This window comes from Salvelinus sp. IW2-2015, linkage group LG2, assembly GCF_002910315.2.
Source record: "Salvelinus sp. IW2-2015 linkage group LG2, ASM291031v2, whole genome shotgun sequence".
NCBI lineage: Eukaryota > Metazoa > Chordata > Actinopteri > Salmoniformes > Salmonidae > Salvelinus > Salvelinus sp. IW2-2015.
Window position 1 is genome coordinate 27,611,103 of NC_036839.1, and position 17,339 is coordinate 27,628,441.

At 42.1% G+C, this 17,339-nt stretch overlaps 1 protein-coding gene across 1 annotated transcript in view; it reads right to left on the bottom strand.

Moving 5' to 3' along the window:
* The window catches only part of ttn.1 (titin, tandem duplicate 1), a 167,479-nt gene that overhangs the window by 63,384 nt on the left and 86,756 nt on the right, over positions 1–17,339 (bottom strand). Inside the window, exons 119-140 of the mRNA XM_070448227.1 lie at positions 16,422–16,612; positions 15,730–16,159; positions 13,796–14,104; positions 12,547–12,731; positions 12,249–12,378; positions 11,860–12,159; positions 11,432–11,749; positions 8,489–8,785; positions 8,010–8,309; positions 7,488–7,802; positions 5,435–5,583; positions 5,186–5,336; positions 4,706–4,987; positions 4,123–4,425; positions 3,576–3,878; positions 3,154–3,435; positions 2,667–2,966; positions 2,132–2,434; positions 1,718–2,026; positions 1,323–1,607; positions 809–1,108; positions 184–477 (exon numbers count right to left, since the gene is read on the bottom strand). Of these exons, the coding sequence (XP_070304328.1) occupies positions 184–477; positions 809–1,108; positions 1,323–1,607; positions 1,718–2,026; positions 2,132–2,434; positions 2,667–2,966; positions 3,154–3,435; positions 3,576–3,878; positions 4,123–4,425; positions 4,706–4,987; positions 5,186–5,336; positions 5,435–5,583; positions 7,488–7,802; positions 8,010–8,309; positions 8,489–8,785; positions 11,432–11,749; positions 11,860–12,159; positions 12,249–12,378; positions 12,547–12,731; positions 13,796–14,104; positions 15,730–16,159; positions 16,422–16,612 (6,036 nt within the window). The remainder of the gene's footprint in view (positions 1–183; positions 478–808; positions 1,109–1,322; positions 1,608–1,717; positions 2,027–2,131; positions 2,435–2,666; positions 2,967–3,153; positions 3,436–3,575; positions 3,879–4,122; positions 4,426–4,705; positions 4,988–5,185; positions 5,337–5,434; positions 5,584–7,487; positions 7,803–8,009; positions 8,310–8,488; positions 8,786–11,431; positions 11,750–11,859; positions 12,160–12,248; positions 12,379–12,546; positions 12,732–13,795; positions 14,105–15,729; positions 16,160–16,421; positions 16,613–17,339) is intronic.

The window sequence follows — 17,339 nt, forward strand, 5'->3', positions numbered from 1 at the left end:
AAACATAAGGTATCAATGTTAGACTTTGAGGCATGTGGGCTGTCATCATTTACTTTAGATTTGATCATTGGTGAAGGATTAAGTTTCCCCCTTAATATGTAAGCGCTTCGGGTGTCTAGAAAAGCACTTTATAAATCAAATAATTCATTTATTTATTATTATTATTGATCAAAGAAGTCTTACAGAGTTTCTCCTGGCAGGTTACAGGGACACTGGTGTCTGGACGGCTCACGCCAACAGCATTCTGGGACTTCACACGGAACCTGTATGTCTTTCCCTCCTCCAGTCCAGTGACATGGCTATGAGGATTGGTGACAGTCTTGAAGGTGACCCAGTCTTTTCCCTCTCCCTCCTGGTGCTCAACGATGAATCCAGTGATCTCACTTCCTCCGTCGCGGTCTGGCCAATCCCATTGGAGCCAGACTTCAGTCTTGTCTACGTCGATGTGATGTAGATTCTTTGGTGGACCAGGTGGATCTGAAAGTCATTCAATTTTGAAAATCAAACGATGAATAGTAATAGATAGTTGATAAACATTTGGGAAATTGTCACCGAAGTGTTCAAAAACATATAGAATATAACTTTATTATCCATCTGAGGATGGCAAATATTTTTCTACCGTCCTCCGATTGGCAATAACATTCTAATCTATTTTATCCCTTACAGAAAAACACATGATTTCACATGTGGAAAATCATATGATATCACGTGAAATTTCTCATGTGAAGTCATGTGAAAACAATTGTTTTTGGAACACTTCCGTAAGGGTATTACATTCTATTCCATTCTTGTTATCATCAGTACTCACAAAGAGGATCAACAGCCTTGATCGGCGTCTTAGTCATGATGTAGGAACCTCTGCCAAACTGGTTCTCAGCAGCAACACGGAACAGATACTGGATGCCTTCCATAAGATACAGAGCCATCAGACTAGGCTTCTTGTTTGATGCAGCGACGGGCACCCATTTCTCAGCCGCCACGTCTTTCTTTTCCACAACGTAGTGAGAGATGACAGCCCCTCCATCATCCTCAGGAACCTTCCAGGTCAGGTAGGCTGACTCACTGGTGATCTCAGAGATTTTCAGATCCCGAGGAGGTCCGGGTTTATCTAGATAAACATGCAAATATTAATCAATTAATCAACACAACATGTTCCTTTTTTACTTATTTAAATAAATGATATGTCCCAACAAACAAGCCGAAAATCAACAGCAGTACATTGCATTTTGTGTTAACTATGCATAATTCGAGCAACTATTTGTTGGGATTTTTCTCAAATAAACAAACTTCTTATTAATTGTTCTCAGTTAAATGTAACATACCTAAGGTGAGCACTGTGCATGTAGCGGACTTCTTTCCAGCTGCATTTTCAATAGTGAGTGTGTATTTTCCGCTGTCTGAGCGGACACAGTTGAGCATAACAAGTTTGCTGCCAGTGGCAGTGGCAGCAATGGTACAACGATCTGCGGGAACCTCTTCTCCGTTCTTCTGCCATACTACAGTGGGAGGTGGCATGCCCTTGATCACTGAACTGAGAGTAATATTAGTTCCTACCATCGCAAGATGGTCACGGGACATATTGGCATCAAGCAGCAACTCTGGTTTCTCTGTATAGGGATACAACAAAATATATTATTGTACAAGTTGTACATAGAATTATTGATGATCATTTCCACATTGATATAAAGTTAATAATAAATAAAGATGAACTACTTACCCAGTCTGTCATGTACTTTCACTGTTTGCTTACAAGGGGCAGGCTCAGAGGGTCCAGCAGCATTCACAGTGAAGACCCTGATGTTGTACTCTGCTCCGTCTTCCAGGCCCTTTAGAACATAGTTGCATTCTGGACACTCTTCAGGAGTCACATTGCCCTGTGACCATTCTACTGCACCAACCTTCTGGTACTCAACAAGGTAACCAAAGATTTTGCCTTTGCCATCATGGCGAGGTAGCTGCCATTTCAGGCTTACGGTATCCTTGGTCTTGTCGATTGCCTCTGGCAGTACAGGGGGGCTGGGAGGAACTATACAGAGAGAAAATGCATCAGTTACCAATCCTAACTTCATATCAATCATTTACAATAGACTAAATAGCTTATTAGGCTTTTTAAAATAGTTAATAGACTTACCAATTGGATCTTTGGCAAGAATTGTGTTTGATGGGGGACTAGGGTCACCAGTGCCGATTTCATTCTCTGCCATAACCCGGAATTGATATTGACAGCCTTCAATAAGGTCAAGCACCCTGAACTGAGTAGTTGGGTAGAGGGGTTCTCTGGTGGCACGAGACCATCTCTTTGCAGCTGGCTCCTTCTTCTCCAAAATGTAGTTAGTGATGGGTTTGCCGCCATCACGAGGTCTGCTCCAAAGCACAAGGCAGTTGTCAGCATACACCTCCCTCACGTTGGGCATCTCTGGTGCCTCAGGCACTCCTGTAAAACACAGGATAACAAGTCACATTAGGAACAGCAACAATGGCACTCAAGTGGACAAAAAATAAGTAAATAATGGTTTTGTCCCAAATGGGACCCTATTCCCTGTATAGTGCATTACTTTTAGCCAAGGCCCATAGGGCTCTGGTCAAAAGTAGTGCACTATATAGGGAATAAGGTGCCATTTGAGACACAACCTAAATAATTTCAATCTATTGCAGTGATTACGTACTGAAGAGATCTTTGGCTCTCATCTCCTCTGAATCCAGTGGGTCACTGATTCCGTACATGTTCTCAGCACAGATTCTCATGATGTACTCTTTTCCCTCAATCAACCTGGGGATTTTGCACGTCAACTTCGTCGAAGCAGATGTTACATTCCTCCAGATGTCACTATTGATGTCTCTCTGGTCAATGATGTAGTTGGACACGTCCACTCCGCCAGAATCAATAGGAGGTTTCCAAGAGATCACCATAAACTCTCTGTGAACTTCATCAAAGATGACTGGACCAACTGGTTGTGTTGGGCGATCTGGATAGGAAACCATAATGTGTTGGTCACTTTGGTTCATAATTTATGATAATGGTTTGGTCACTTTGGTTCAAAACTTTAACTTTGGTTCATCTACATTTGATTTTTTTTTTTTTACATAAATTAAACAAATAATATCAAATGCCCTTTGATGTGAGATTTTCAGCTTGACTGAGTAACAACTTACCTACAACGGTCACATTGCAAATGCCCTTTCGAGAGCCGGTGCTGTTTTCAACCAGCACGCAGTATCTGCCGCTGTGCTCGCGCTTGGCTTTCATAAGGCCTAAAGTCATGGTGGTCAGTGAGTTTTTGAACTTGATGTGCTGATCTGCTTTCAGCTCTTCGTCATCTCTGTACCACATGATAGATGGAGAGGGCTTTCCGGTGTAGCGACCCTGGAGAGCCATGCTCTCTCCAACACGGATGATGATCTTGTCACGGAAGTCAAGCTCAATGGTTGGGGGTTCTGAAAAAGGACATTCAATATCATTACTATATTTCAAGATAAGATTTAAATTCAAAACATCCTCTGTTTTCGGTAATCTACAATCAAGTTTAATCAAAGTGATTTGGTAGAATCAAAGTAGAAAACGGCGACCATCTCACCAAGTTCATCTTTGCAGGTGATTGGTTTGGTGCAGAACGATGGCTTGCTGGGCCCAATTTCATTCACAGCGCTAACTCTGAACTCATAGGTGTCCCCATCTCTCAGACCGTCATAGGTGAATCTCCTCTCCATCAGTTTCTCCTTGGTCAGACGTGTGAACTTGTCCTTGCCGATCATACGGGCCTCCAGGATGTACTTGGTGACTTCTGACCCTCCGTCAGACACAGGAGGTTTCCATGTTAAGCTGATATAGTCTCTATGAACTGCTGTTACTTCAAGGTCCTCTGGGCGGTCTGGAACGGCTGGGTAACACAACACAATAGATTAGTCATCACATCACATTTTTTAAATGTCATAATAAGAAAGGACTTTTTTTTTAAACATTTATTTATTAAAGGAGTGGGGCAGTTAGGAGAGAGTGCTGAAGAACCCATACGGGCAGTGGTACAATGTACTGTACATGTGCTTGAGAGGCAGCGGGTTATACCGCTTGACCACCCCAGGCCAAGAAAAAGTAATCTAGTTATGTATGTAGACCAGACTTACTGATGGGATCCTTTATGATGATTTCGCATGCGGTGTTAACGAAAGGTCCAACTCCAATGGAGTTCTCAGCTGCGATTCTAAAGAAGTAAGCTTTTCCGTTCTGCAGTCCGTGGGCCACAGCAGTGTGTCTGGTGACTGTGTAGGACAGGGCAGTCCAGGCCTTCCTCTCCACATCGCGTTTCTCAATGATGTAGTTGGTGATGGCAGAACCACCATCATCCTCAGGACAAAACCAGTTCAGCTTGCAGGAGTCGCTAGTAAGGTTCTCTGCGGTGAAGGGTACGCCAACTGGACCAGGGACATCTGAGGAAGAACATGAAAGATTGTGAGACTTCTGTTCTATTTGTGGTAACATGCATGGTTGTTATTGAGCTGCTACAGGGACAGCAGAGAACAAATAAAAATAAGTTGTGTACAAGAGATAATAACTTGTGTACACAAGATTGTTTCTCCACATTACAATCTAATTAAAGTATCTCAACTTGAGTATCACACACACTTCTTTATGTGTCGTCCTGGTTCTGCATGTGTATGAGTTCCTATCTTATTTATTGATTCTTTCCTGTAAATTCTACACACTTACCCAGGACATCAACAATGATAGATCTCTTCTTTTCTCCTCCTGAGTTAGCAGCAGTCAGAGTATAGACTCCTTGGTGTCTTCTGGTGCAGGGCTTGATGACCAGCGATGAGCTGATGGCGGTGGTCTCAACTGCACTTTCTGGTGGTAGAGCACCGTCATCACGGCTCCATGTGATCTTTGGAGCAGGCTGGCCAGACACAAAGGCCAGGATGCGGATCACACCACCGGCATGGACTACCATCCTTTCCTTCACTGTGGCATCAAGGTCAACCTCAGGAGCAACTGTGATAGGCATAAAAACATAATATTATCATTCCATTTATCCCAAACAGATCAACTAGATCACAATTTCAGGGAGCAGATGAAGAATTTAAAACCATGATATTATCATATGTGGATATAAACAGGTCAATAAAGAAAAGCTCTCCTAAAACAAGAGATCATAATTTCAAGAAGGAGAAATTTAAGAAGTTAACTCACTTGTTCTGTCTTCAACCTTAATAGCGTCTGGGACTTCACCGGGTTCGCTGGGGCCTGCAGCATTCAATGCTGTCACTCTAAACTTGTAGAATCCACCGGTCTTCAATCCAGTAATGACCAACTTGGTGCTTCTGTGCTCCTTGTCTTTAGCCTGAAACAAAAACATATGTTATGTAAAACTTGTGCACATACAGGTTACCTTATTGGTGAAAAAAACATTCAAATTACAAAAACAATCATTATACTTACTTTAACCCATTTGTCTGTTCCATCCTCTGAGTATTCAACAATGTATCCCGTGATCTTAGATCCACCATCCTTCAGAGGTGGGATCCAGACTAGATCCACTGATGACTTGGTCCAGTCTGTGACCTTTGGTGTTGGAGGTCCAGGGACGGCTACACAATAAAATTCAAACCATGTTTAAAACACTGAAATATAAATCTGTGCAATAAGCTATCAAAAACAAAAAAAACTACAAGTAGGCATTGGTCTGAAGCCGAAAAAGGAAGGACATTCACATGAGCACCACCCATCCACCCATGCTCAACCAAGGTCTTCCAGCACACAGCTTTGAACTACTACAGTAGATATGTTGGTCTATTGTTCTTCAGAAAATGGCTGAATCTCAAACCGAACACTTCAAACCCACTGGGCACAGAATTATTTTATTTTTATATATTAACTTTATTTAACTAGGCAAGTCAGTTAAGAACAAATTCTTATTTACAATGACGGCCTACCTCAGGCCAATTGTGCACCACCCTATGGGACTCCCAGTCACAACTGGACGTGATGCAGCCTGGATTTGAACCAGGGACTGCAGTGACACCTCTTGCAGTGCCTTAGACCGCTGTGCCACTCGGGAGCACAGATGTCAATTTAATGGCTATTCTACGTTGGTTCAACGTAATTTCATTGAAATGACGTGGAAACAAGTTTGATTCAACCAGTGTGTGCCCAGTGGGAACACTCGATCACTTGATATGCGCGTTCATGAGTCAATCAAGTACGTTTCAAAAATAGTCTGAATAAGTCAACATAAATCAAGAAATCTTAAAACATCTACAATTATTTGCAGAGCTGGTCTTAGTCGCACATCTAGCAAAGGACTGTAGTGCTTGAAGGGGTGTTATTTCTGATGTTTCATAATGTACACAAAAGCTAGCTAGCTAATGGACAAGTTCTCTAGCTAGCTTACCCTGAGCCAGCCACTTTATATGAAACGAAATTGCAGCTAACCACGTCTAGCTAGCAGCAAGCAGTCTACAACAAGCCAAATCAGCTGATGCAATCACTGGCGACTGATAGACTTGCACATATTCTGTGCTGAAGTAGAGAGATGTAATTGTCTTTTTACAACTCTGTTGTCACTCCCTGAGTGCACTGCCCATGTTTCATAGCAAGTCATGCTAGCTACTACAAGACCGCTCCCAGGAGAATGTGCACAAATAGATTTTATAATGTGGAATATTGGTAAGTGGCAGTTGGGATGTCGAGCGTGCATCGTCTCAATGCTCATTTTGGTCAAAACACTTGCAGACTCGATTGATCACTATCGAACACATCAGCAAGTGGCCACTCGATAAAGGGCTTAAGGACGATTCAGCCAATGTGTATGCAGGTTGATTAGGCTTCAAACCTTCTCAAACAGTTATTCTAATTCCTAATTATATGGCAGCAGCTGTGTTGTTGCCAAACAACTGAGTTGTTTGACCCGGTGCTAGAACTCTGAGCTTCGGCCGAAAAAGATGTTAGCATTGTCAGAAATGCTACAAAAAGGTAGCATATCATTGGTTCTTAATGGACCGAAATGGGCACATGAGAGCGATAAATTATACATTTAATAAAAACTGTTGCACCCACAAACTTAGTCAATCCAATGGATGCTATGGTCACTTTATGGATGCTTTATGGATGTTAATCTGACGTCTAAAATTTAAACTAGGTGTTTGCAGAAAATGCTATGTAAACTCAATTGCCAACGATCCTGTTATAATTTCGGTTTGTGGTTCTCAGCCGGACGGGTCATGATGAGCGGCAGGGAGTGTGGTGTGTACCTCTAAGTGAATTTGCAAATTTTCATCGACATTAGTGTCATATTCACTAAGATATGATGGTTGAGAGATTTATATTTAACATTGAGCTTCAACCAATGCCATACTTAAGTATCGTACTGTCAACTGGTGCAACCTTTACAAACTTGCCTTAAGCCAAGTGAGATGGAGGACAGTTGTCAAGGGCCTATGCTATTTTAAACAGCCAAGGGCAGAAGTAAAATCAAGTATCATACAATACTTACAGATAGGATCTCTGGCAAAGATGGGGTCGGTGCACGCGCTAGGAGGTCCACATCCTGCTGCGTTGATAGCTGTGACCCGGAAGAGGTACTGTGACCCCTCAATGAGTCCAGTCACATTATGGGACACCCCGAAAGCCATGGCCCGGATGGGGTCGCGCGTCACCCTGTTCCAGCGCTTAGAGGTGGTTTCCTTACGCTCCAGCCAATAGCCAGTCACTGGACTGCCTCCATCGTCTTCTGGTTCTTCCCAGTTGACCATCATAGAATCATGGTCAACAGCTGAAATGGTTGGCTTTTCGCATTGGCCGGGAACAGCTTTATAAAAAACAAACAAACATGAATTCTGTTAATCTTGACTTCAACATTCTCAGGTTTTTCATCAGACTTGTGTATTATGATATGAATGGTCACTGTAAAGCACTTTGTGACAACTATGAATGAAAAAAAGGGCTTTCTACATACATCTGATTGATTGATGCAAATCCTTTCATGAAAACATAATATTTTGCTCTCTACACTTACCATAGAGTTTCCTGGCTTCTTCAGGTTCACTGTCCAGAGGCTCTCCAACTCCATATTTGTTCTGAGCACAAATTCGGAACACATACTCATGCCCTTCCATCAGGCCCTCCACCGTCCAGATACGCTCCTTGGGTTCGTTGGTCACAGGGATCCATGTCTTCCTGTTGGCTACACGCCTCTCAATGACGTAGTTGGTCACTTTGGAGCCACCGTCATCCTTAGGTGGCAGCCATGACAGGGTGATCTTCTCAGCGTCGACCTCCTCAAACTTCACAGGACCGGATGGTGGTCCAGGACGTCCTGAAGAAAGGAAGCGATACCATTTGTTAAGTGAAAATAAAACTTTTAATAATGTAATTTGTTGATTTTTTGGGCTGTGAAAATATGATAATAAAGCATGTTGAATTTCAACATTGATATGTAAGTCTGCCTGGATAAGAGCATCTGCTAAATTACTAAAATGTAAAGAAGAAGTTTACCCAAGACGTTGAGTCTCATCTCCTTGGAGGCCTTTCCTAGGCTGTTACTGGCTGTGATAGTGTAGAGGCCTGTATCTGAGCGCTTTCCCTGCTGGATCAGCAGTATACAGCTATCATCAGACACAATCTTGTTGATGTGCTCGTCATATGCAACCTCAACCTTGTCGTCACCCTTGTGGGCTGGAGCCTTGAGCCAGGTGAGAGTGGGGAATGGACAGCCCCTGATCTTTGCCTTGATGCTGATATCAGCTCCTTGTTCAACCTCCATGAACTCCTCCAGTTCAATAGCAGGAGCACCTGAGAGATAAACAATGGCATCCATTTTAGAAAATCACTTATTTTCTTTTAGACACTAAACACCTTTTAACACCTAACTCCAGAGGCGTCATGCCCATAGGGGGCACATGGGAATGTGCCCCTTCAGATTTGTCCTCTTAAAAAATATCTATATATACTGTATATACATGTATATTTTTCTCTATCTCTGTAATACTATTAGCCACCTAGTAATTTTATGAAGTTGGCTTTAGCTATCCCAAATAAGTTCCCAAACTCGTAACTAGCTACCAAGAAGCGATTTCAGGTAAATCGATCAAGTTAGAGTAGATAGCTTGTATAACTATCTTAGCTGGCATGCCTGCTGGCAAGGTTGGTAGATTTTAGAAATGCAAGCAATAACTAAATGTACTGACTAAGACTCATTCCTTTAAATATTACCCAGATTTCAGCAGATATGCAGAGAAGCATATTTAGGAAGAAAGTAACCCCCAGTCAGGAGGATATAGACAGGTCAAGAGGTATGCTTAGATATGCAGAAAAATACTTATATATTTTTCACATAGAATTAACCATAATTATTATGGCTCTAGATTGCAGAAAAGGGCTGTTTCAGGTGTTTGAAAAATGCTAAATTCTCCAATTTACAGCCGGGGCCTAGCCCCCCTCTGGACCACTCCCCAGCCATCCTCAAACACTTTTTGCTGCCACAGATTTTTGGGGTGCATAATGCCCCTGCCTAACACAACACTTTTAATCACCTATAACACATAACACCATAGAACAACGCATTTGTTTAAAAACTTCTTGTGAATAGGGGGCGCTGTTTTCACTTTGGGAAAAAATCGTGCCCAATTTAAACGGCCTCGTACTCTATTCTAGATCGTACAATATGCATATTATTATTACTATTGGATAGAAAACACTCAAGTTTCTAAAACTGTTTGAATTATATCTGTGAGTAAAACAGAACTCATTTGGCAGCAAACTTCCAGACAGGAAGTGAAAAATCTGAAAACGATGCTCTGTTTCAGGGCCTGCCTATTCAATTGCTTAATATTTATGGATTTGCATGCACTGCATACGCCTTCCACTAGATGTCAACAGGCAGTGGAAGGTGGAATGGGGTGTCTAGCTTGATCTGAGGTCGAACAAGAGCTCTTGGAATGACGTGACCAGAATTTCCTTTCTCTACCTAGGCGCGGGAAGGACATCAACATTGGCTTCTGAAAAGCGTTCGGTATACACGGTGGATRTCTCCGGCTCTGATTTTATTTGATAGATGCGATAAAAACATCATAAAGTTCTTTTTTTCAACCGAGTTGTATCAGTTTATTCAACATTTATTGCGACTTTTGGAATTTTCCTTTCTTTGCGTCAGGAGAAGATGGGCATGTTCGCGCCACATGGCTAGCTAAGGTTGCTAATTCGACAGGAGAGAAGGACATTCTAAAACCAAACAACGATTTATTCTGGACAAAGGACTCCTTGTACAAGATTCTGATGGAAGCTCAGCAAAAGTAGGAATAATTTATGATGTTATTTCGTATTTCTCTGGAAAATGTTGAGTCCTATTTTCCGCACTTTTTGCGGGCGCTGTCTCGCTATAACGTAAGCTGTTTGTTATGGTAAAGTTATTTTTAAAAATCTAACACGGCGGTTGCATTAAGAACTAGTGTATCTTTCATTTGCTGTCCAACATGTATTTTTTTGTAAAGTTTATGATGAGTTATTTGGTCAGATTAGGTGAGTGTCCAAAATATCTCAGGACAATTTGGTGAATCGATGCTACATATTCACAATGTATAACCACGGTTTGCAGCTCAAAATATGCACATTTTCGAACAAAACATAAGTATATTGTATAACCTGATGTTATAGGACTGTCATCTGATAAAGTTGGTCAAGGTTAGTGATTAATTTTATATCTTTTGCTGTTTTTTTGCGACCGCTACCTTTTGCTGCTGATAAATGCATTTGTGTGTTTGGCTATTGTGGTAAGCTAATATAATGCTATATTGTGTTTTCGCTGTAAAACACTTAAARAATCKGAAATATTGGCTGGATTCACAMGATGTTTATCTTTCATTTGCTGTACACCATGTATTTTTCATAAATGTTTTATGATGAGTATTTAGGTATTTCACGTTGCTCTCTGTAATTATTCTGCCTGCTTTGGTGATATTTTTGATGGTAGCTGCAATGTAAAACTATGATTTATACCTCAAATATGCACATTTTCTAACAAAACATAAATTTATTGTATAATATGTTATAAGACTGTCATCTGATGAAGTTGTTTCTTGGTTAGTGACTAATTATATCTCTATTTGGTCGGTTTTGTGATAGCTACCTATGCGGTAGAAAAATTGTGAAAATATGCGGTTGAGTCTTTTGCTATTGTGGTTAGCTAATAGAAATACATATTGTGTTTTCGCTGTAAAACATTTTAAAAATCGGAAATGGTGGCTGGATTCACAAGATGTTTATCTTTCATTTGCTGTATTGGACTTGTGATTTCATGAAAATTATATTATATGATATCCCTGTCGCGTTAGGCTAGGCTATGCTAGTCAGCTTTTTTGATGAGGAGGATCCCGGATCCGGGAGAGAGAAACGGTAGAGGTTAAATGAAGCAACCATCTATACATCTTTATATCAACTTACGTGTCTGGTCTTGGATGACGACTGGTCCAACGGTAGATGATGGTCTGCTGGGGCCGGCTTCGTTCACGGCCTTGACACGGAACTCATACTCTTCTCCTTCAGTCAGGTCCTCAATCTTGAAGGTGAGGTCATCAATATCACGTCTGTTGCACTGTCTCCAGGACTGCTTCTGAGATCCACTACTGTCCCAGCACAGACGTTCAACAGTGTAGTGTGTCACTGGAGCTCCACCGTCATTCCTGGGTGGCTTCCAAGTCAGAGTGGCTGTGCCCTTAGTCACTTCTTGAATCTTTACCCTTGTGGGAGCATCAGGAGGATCTGAACAAAAATAATACAAGGACTGATTAGAAACTGCTGGTACAATATAACAGGTGTGTGTTCTATAGAACAGGTTGGCTCTGTGGATGAAGTGAATGTTGTTCACTTACGGATAGGATCTCTAGCCTTTGAATGTTCAATGGTCTCAACTAGTGGTCCAAATCCAAAGCGGTTCTCCGCCCGGATACGGAACAGGTAATCCTGTCCCTCAATGAGGTCGGGCACAATAAAGGACTGGGCAGCACAGGCTGGGTTGCACTTGGTCCAAGCTTTTCCTTCCACAGTCTTCTTCTCAATGAAGTAACTCTTGATCCTCTCACCACCGTCACTATCTGGAGCCTTCCATGTAAGTCTACATGTACCTCTTGTGATGTCTGTGACTTTGAGGTCTTTGGGTGGGCCAGGCAGATCTGAAAATAAGGTTTTGCCAATGGTTAGGAATCTTGTAAAAGACTTGGCCCATTTGTTTATCCACCTGTGTTATTTTGTTTTTACTTACCAAGGACATTGACTCTGACTTTCATGTTCTTGTGTCCAGCTGCGTTTTCCGCTGTGATGATGTAACGTCCGGCATGTTTGAGGTGGCTCTCAGGGATGGTGACAACTGATGTTGTATCAGTTGACACGATCTGAGTAGAGACATTTACAAAATACACAATGATTATTACATGAGACTTGAAAACATAAAAAATGGTTTGGATCGAACAAAACAAAAGTAGAAAATAACTATTCCTTTAAAAAAGAACAAAGCTTGGATTTCTATAGATTTCTCTATTGTATTTATATAGATTCATTACCTTTGAATCGATTGGAAGGATATGGATCTCATTCTTCTTCTCGGTCTCTGCTGTTCCATCCTTGAACTCCCATGTAACTTTAGGAGTGGGACGGCCGGTGATGAGAGCTGGGATTTTAATGGTAGTTCCAGCTCTGCAGGACAACAGCTCATGGGCGCTGACCTCCAGAGTAATGTTTGGTTCAGCTGTGAAATTAAAAAGTACATTAGTATAGTAGAAAGCATAGTATAGTACATCAGTAAAACTCAAATCAACAAGCCAAACTCACACATAATTAAGTGATAATGCCCGAGAAGCCGGTGTTTGGTGGATATATTGGCACGAGTCTCGTGCTGGTAAACCGTGGCAAAATGTCCTCCAAACACCAGCTTCGAGGGCATTATCACTTTTATACAACAGGTTACCAACATATTCAAATAATGATTCATATATTTTAATGAAAAACATTATTTTTATGAATTTATTCATACTATTTCATCCTTCCACAATATATAGTCCCGACACAAATCTATGGTTGCTACCCAAGCCGGCTGGTCGTTCGTTCTATCGGTTCAATTCCCAGAGACACGACCCTGTCATTCAGTCTTTTTGTTCTGTATCTATGGACACGACCTAATCGTTCATTCTAAGTGTTCCATTGTCATACTGGCTGGCTTGCTAGCTAGCCAACTACGGCTAACTTACAATTAAGTCGAAAAGGTGCAGCCAGAATAACAGCAAAGTAGCTGAATATTCATTTGTTAAAGCTGTTTTCTACTGACATTTATTTAGATACATCCATAACGATGAGCTAATGAAAATGTTCTCACTTGTCCGGACACTGTTGTTCAGAGGAGCTAGCCAACAACACAGCTAATACAATCGCTTCAAACTGAAGCTGGAAAAACTGCAAACTAGCTGCACTTCGTTTCCTTTTACTTTTTTCTAATGGTCTATTCTTTGTATATATCCATAAAAATTATGCCAGCTGATTCATGATTTTCGATTGTCTGAGAAACGCTACCTGTCTGTCTGTCTGTCTGGTCCAGACTCGTTCATTACTATGGGACAGCTGGGGATCGAATTTGATATTGAAACAATGTTGCAAATGTCGGAGAGACAAACAGCAAGGTTTATACAAATCTTCGCTGTTCTAAATTTTAGTCTAAAAGAAATGTGAGATAATGTCTAGATGCTTTTTATAGTGCCAGTTCAGTTTGTTGTCAGACAATGGCATAGAAGTTGGCAAGGCAACAGAGCTGAGACTTACTTAAGATGTCCTGGACAGTGATGTCAGCAGAACGTGCGCTTGGTTCAGATTTGCCAGCAGCGTTGACAGCGGTGACTCTGAATCTGATCTTCTGGCCTTCTTTCAGGTCTGGAACAGTGATCTCAGTGGAAGGGTGCAGCTTCTCAGGGTCACTGACTCTCTTCCAATCCAGGGAGTCTGTGTCCTGAACCTCAACGATGTAGCCCTTGACTGGGCTGCCGCCATCTTTCTCTGGTGGGGTCCAGGTGAGAGTGACGCTGGTCTTGGTCTTGTCCTTAACAACTGGCATTCCTGGTGCACTTGGGGGATCTGAAAAAAAGTCAATGCAAGTTTTACCCAAATGTAATTATGCATGTATTTAATCCTTATTCAAACAGAAAGTCCCGTTGAGGTCAGAAGATCTCTTTCCAAAGGGGAATATGTCATAATAATGAATAATGATAGTCTACTTGACATACAGTGCATTCCGAAAGTCATCAGACCTCTTGACTTTTTCCACATTTTGTTACGTTACAGCCTTATTCTAAAATTGATAAAATAGTTTTTTTCCCCTTCATCAATCTACACACAATACCCCATAATGACACAGCAAAAACAGGTTTAAAAATCTTTGCAAATTTTACAAATATCACATTTGGCAGCAATTACAGCCTCGATTCTTCTTGGGTATGACGCTACAAGCTTGGCACACCTGTATTTGGGGAGTTTCTCCCATTATTCTCTGCAGATCCTCTCAAGCTCTGTCAGGTTGGATGGGGAGTGCCGCTGCACAGATATTTTCAGGTCTCTCCAGAGATGTTCGATCGGGTTCAAGTCCGGGCTCTGGTTGGGCCACTCAAGGACATTCAGACACTTGTCCCGAAGCCACTCCTGCATTGTCTTGTCTGTGTGCTTAGGGTTGTTGTCCTGTTGGAAGGTGAACCTTCGGCCCAGGTTGAGGTCATGAGCACTCTAGAGCAGGTTTTCATCAAGGATCTCTCTGTACTGCTCCGTGCATCTTTCCCTCAATCCTGACTAGTCTCCCAGTCCCTGCCGCTGAAAAACATCCCACAGCATGATGCTGCCACCACCACGCTTCACCGTAGGGATAGTGCCAGGTTTGCTCATGACGTGACGCTAGGCATTCAGGCCAGAGAATCTTGTTACTCATAGTCTGAGAGTCCTTTAGGTGCCTTTTGGCAAACTCTAAGCGGACTGTCTTGTGCCTTTTACTGAGGAGTGGCTTCCGTCTGGCCACCACCATAAAGGCCTGATTGTTGGAATGCTGCAGAGATGGTTGTCCTTCTCGAAGGTTCTCCCATCTCCACAGAGGAACTCTGGAGCTCTGTCAGAGGGACCATCGGGTTCTTGGTCACCTCCCTGACCAAGGCCCTTCTCCCCTGATTGCTCACTTTGGCCGGGCCACTGTGTTCTTGAGGAACTTCAATACTGCAGATATTTGTTGGTATCCTTCCCCAGATCTGTGCCTCGACACAATCCTGTCACGGAGCTCTACGGACAATTACCTTCGACCTCATGGCTTGGTACTGTCAACTATGGGACTTTATATAGGCAGGTGTGTGTCTTTCCAAATCATGTCCAATCAATTGAATTTACCACAGGTGGACTCCAAGTTGTAGAAACATCTCAAGGATGATCAATGGAAACAGGATGCACCGGAGCTCAATTCTGAGTTTCATAGCAAAGGGTCTGAATACTTATGTAAATAATGTTTCAGTTTTTATTTTGAATAAATGTGTAAAAAATTCTAAAAACCCGTTTTTGCTTTGTCATTATGAGGTATTGTGTGTAGATTGATGAGGAAATGTTTTTATTGAATCCATTTTAGAATAAGGCTGTAATGTAACAAAATGTGGAAAAAGGGAAGGGGTCTGAATACTTTCCGAGTGCACTGTAGCTATTTTACAACATCAAAGAAAGAGTACTGTACTTACTGCGTGGATCAACAGCGAATTGACATGGAGATGCTTCACTGGGAGGTCCGATTCCAGCAGCATTCTGAGCCCTCACTCTGAACTGGTACTCAGCCCCTTCATTAAGACGGAGGACTGTGTATTCCAAACCCTTCACTGCAGGCTTGGTGACTGGAGCTCTGTTCACACGACCCCAGATCCCAGCTCCTCTCTCTCTTTTCTCCAGCCAGTATCCCTGAATGGAGGAGCCACCGTTCTGCAGTGGAGGCTCCCAGGTGATCGTCATGGTAGTGGAAGTTGCTGCGATGACCTTTGGTTTGCGAGGTGGACCAGGAAGACCGAATGGATCCTTGAGAACGACCTTCTCGGATTCACAACCGTCACTGATTCCGAACTTGTTCTCAGCTTTGATTTTGAATTGGTACTGGCCCATCCTGTCCATTTTGTACACCTAGAAGGAGTGATATCAATGCATTAGTAATCATCACCATCATATTATTATAAGTTAACTAACCATCCTATTGAAGGTGTCAAATGAAGTTGCCCCTAGATGCTGATCTTGGGCCAGTTTTGCACTTTTCCCCACTAGCTAATAGTTAAGGTTAAGATTCGGGGAGGGGAAGTTGATCTGTACCAAGGGGAAACTTAACCCCAGACCCCACATTAAAGCAGTATTTGACTAGTTTTGACCTTTAACAGGAGTTTGGACTAACCCCATATCTCCTATCAATGATATTGCAGGTGAGCTGCTCAAAGTCAGACTTCTTCCTGCTGGCGTCCCTCCTTTCGATGATGTAGTTGGTGATCTCACTACCCCCGTCGTCCTCTGGGACCGCCCAAGTCAGATAGCAAGACTCAGCCTGGATGTCAGACACCACAATGTCACGTGGGGGCAGAGGGCGGTCTATGAAGGCAAATAAAACATTATGAGAATATTGCGGATATTTTTTTGAAATACTAGTTATCATTTTTACTTATTTGAAAGACTCAAAATACTTATTTGAAAGTATCTATAATGACAATACCCAGATAAGTACCACAGTTTCTTTAAACTAGCAATCAACAGTAGAAACAATAACAAAGCGAACTCCCCACCCCTGTTTTGGTAAAAAACTAAGGAATTGGGCTAGAGAAGTGTAACCACTCTCAAATTCATAGACGGAGCTATGGATGCAAGGACTGACGATCCATGATATCAAAATTATAGTTTTAACCACGTTTTGAGGCTATGTTGTGTTTACATTTACTTTGTTGACAAACATTGGAGTAAACCATGTTTATATTTGGGTTATGATGAGGTAGGATAGTTGAACTAAGGTCATGAGGCATTTATAAGTTATATTCTTCAAAAATCATACACTGAGTGCACAAAACATTAAGAACACCTTCCTAATATTGAGTGGCATTCCCCCTTGCCCTCAAAACAGCCTCAATTTGTCAGGGCATGGACTCTACAAGGTGTCGAACGAGTTCCATAGGGATGCTGGCCCATGTTGACTCCAATGCTTCCCACAGTTGTGTCAAGTTGGCTGGATGTCCTTTAGGTGGTGGACCATTCTTGATACACACGGGAAACTGTTGAGCATGAAAAACCCAGCAGTGTTGCAGTTCTTGACACAAACCAGTGTGCC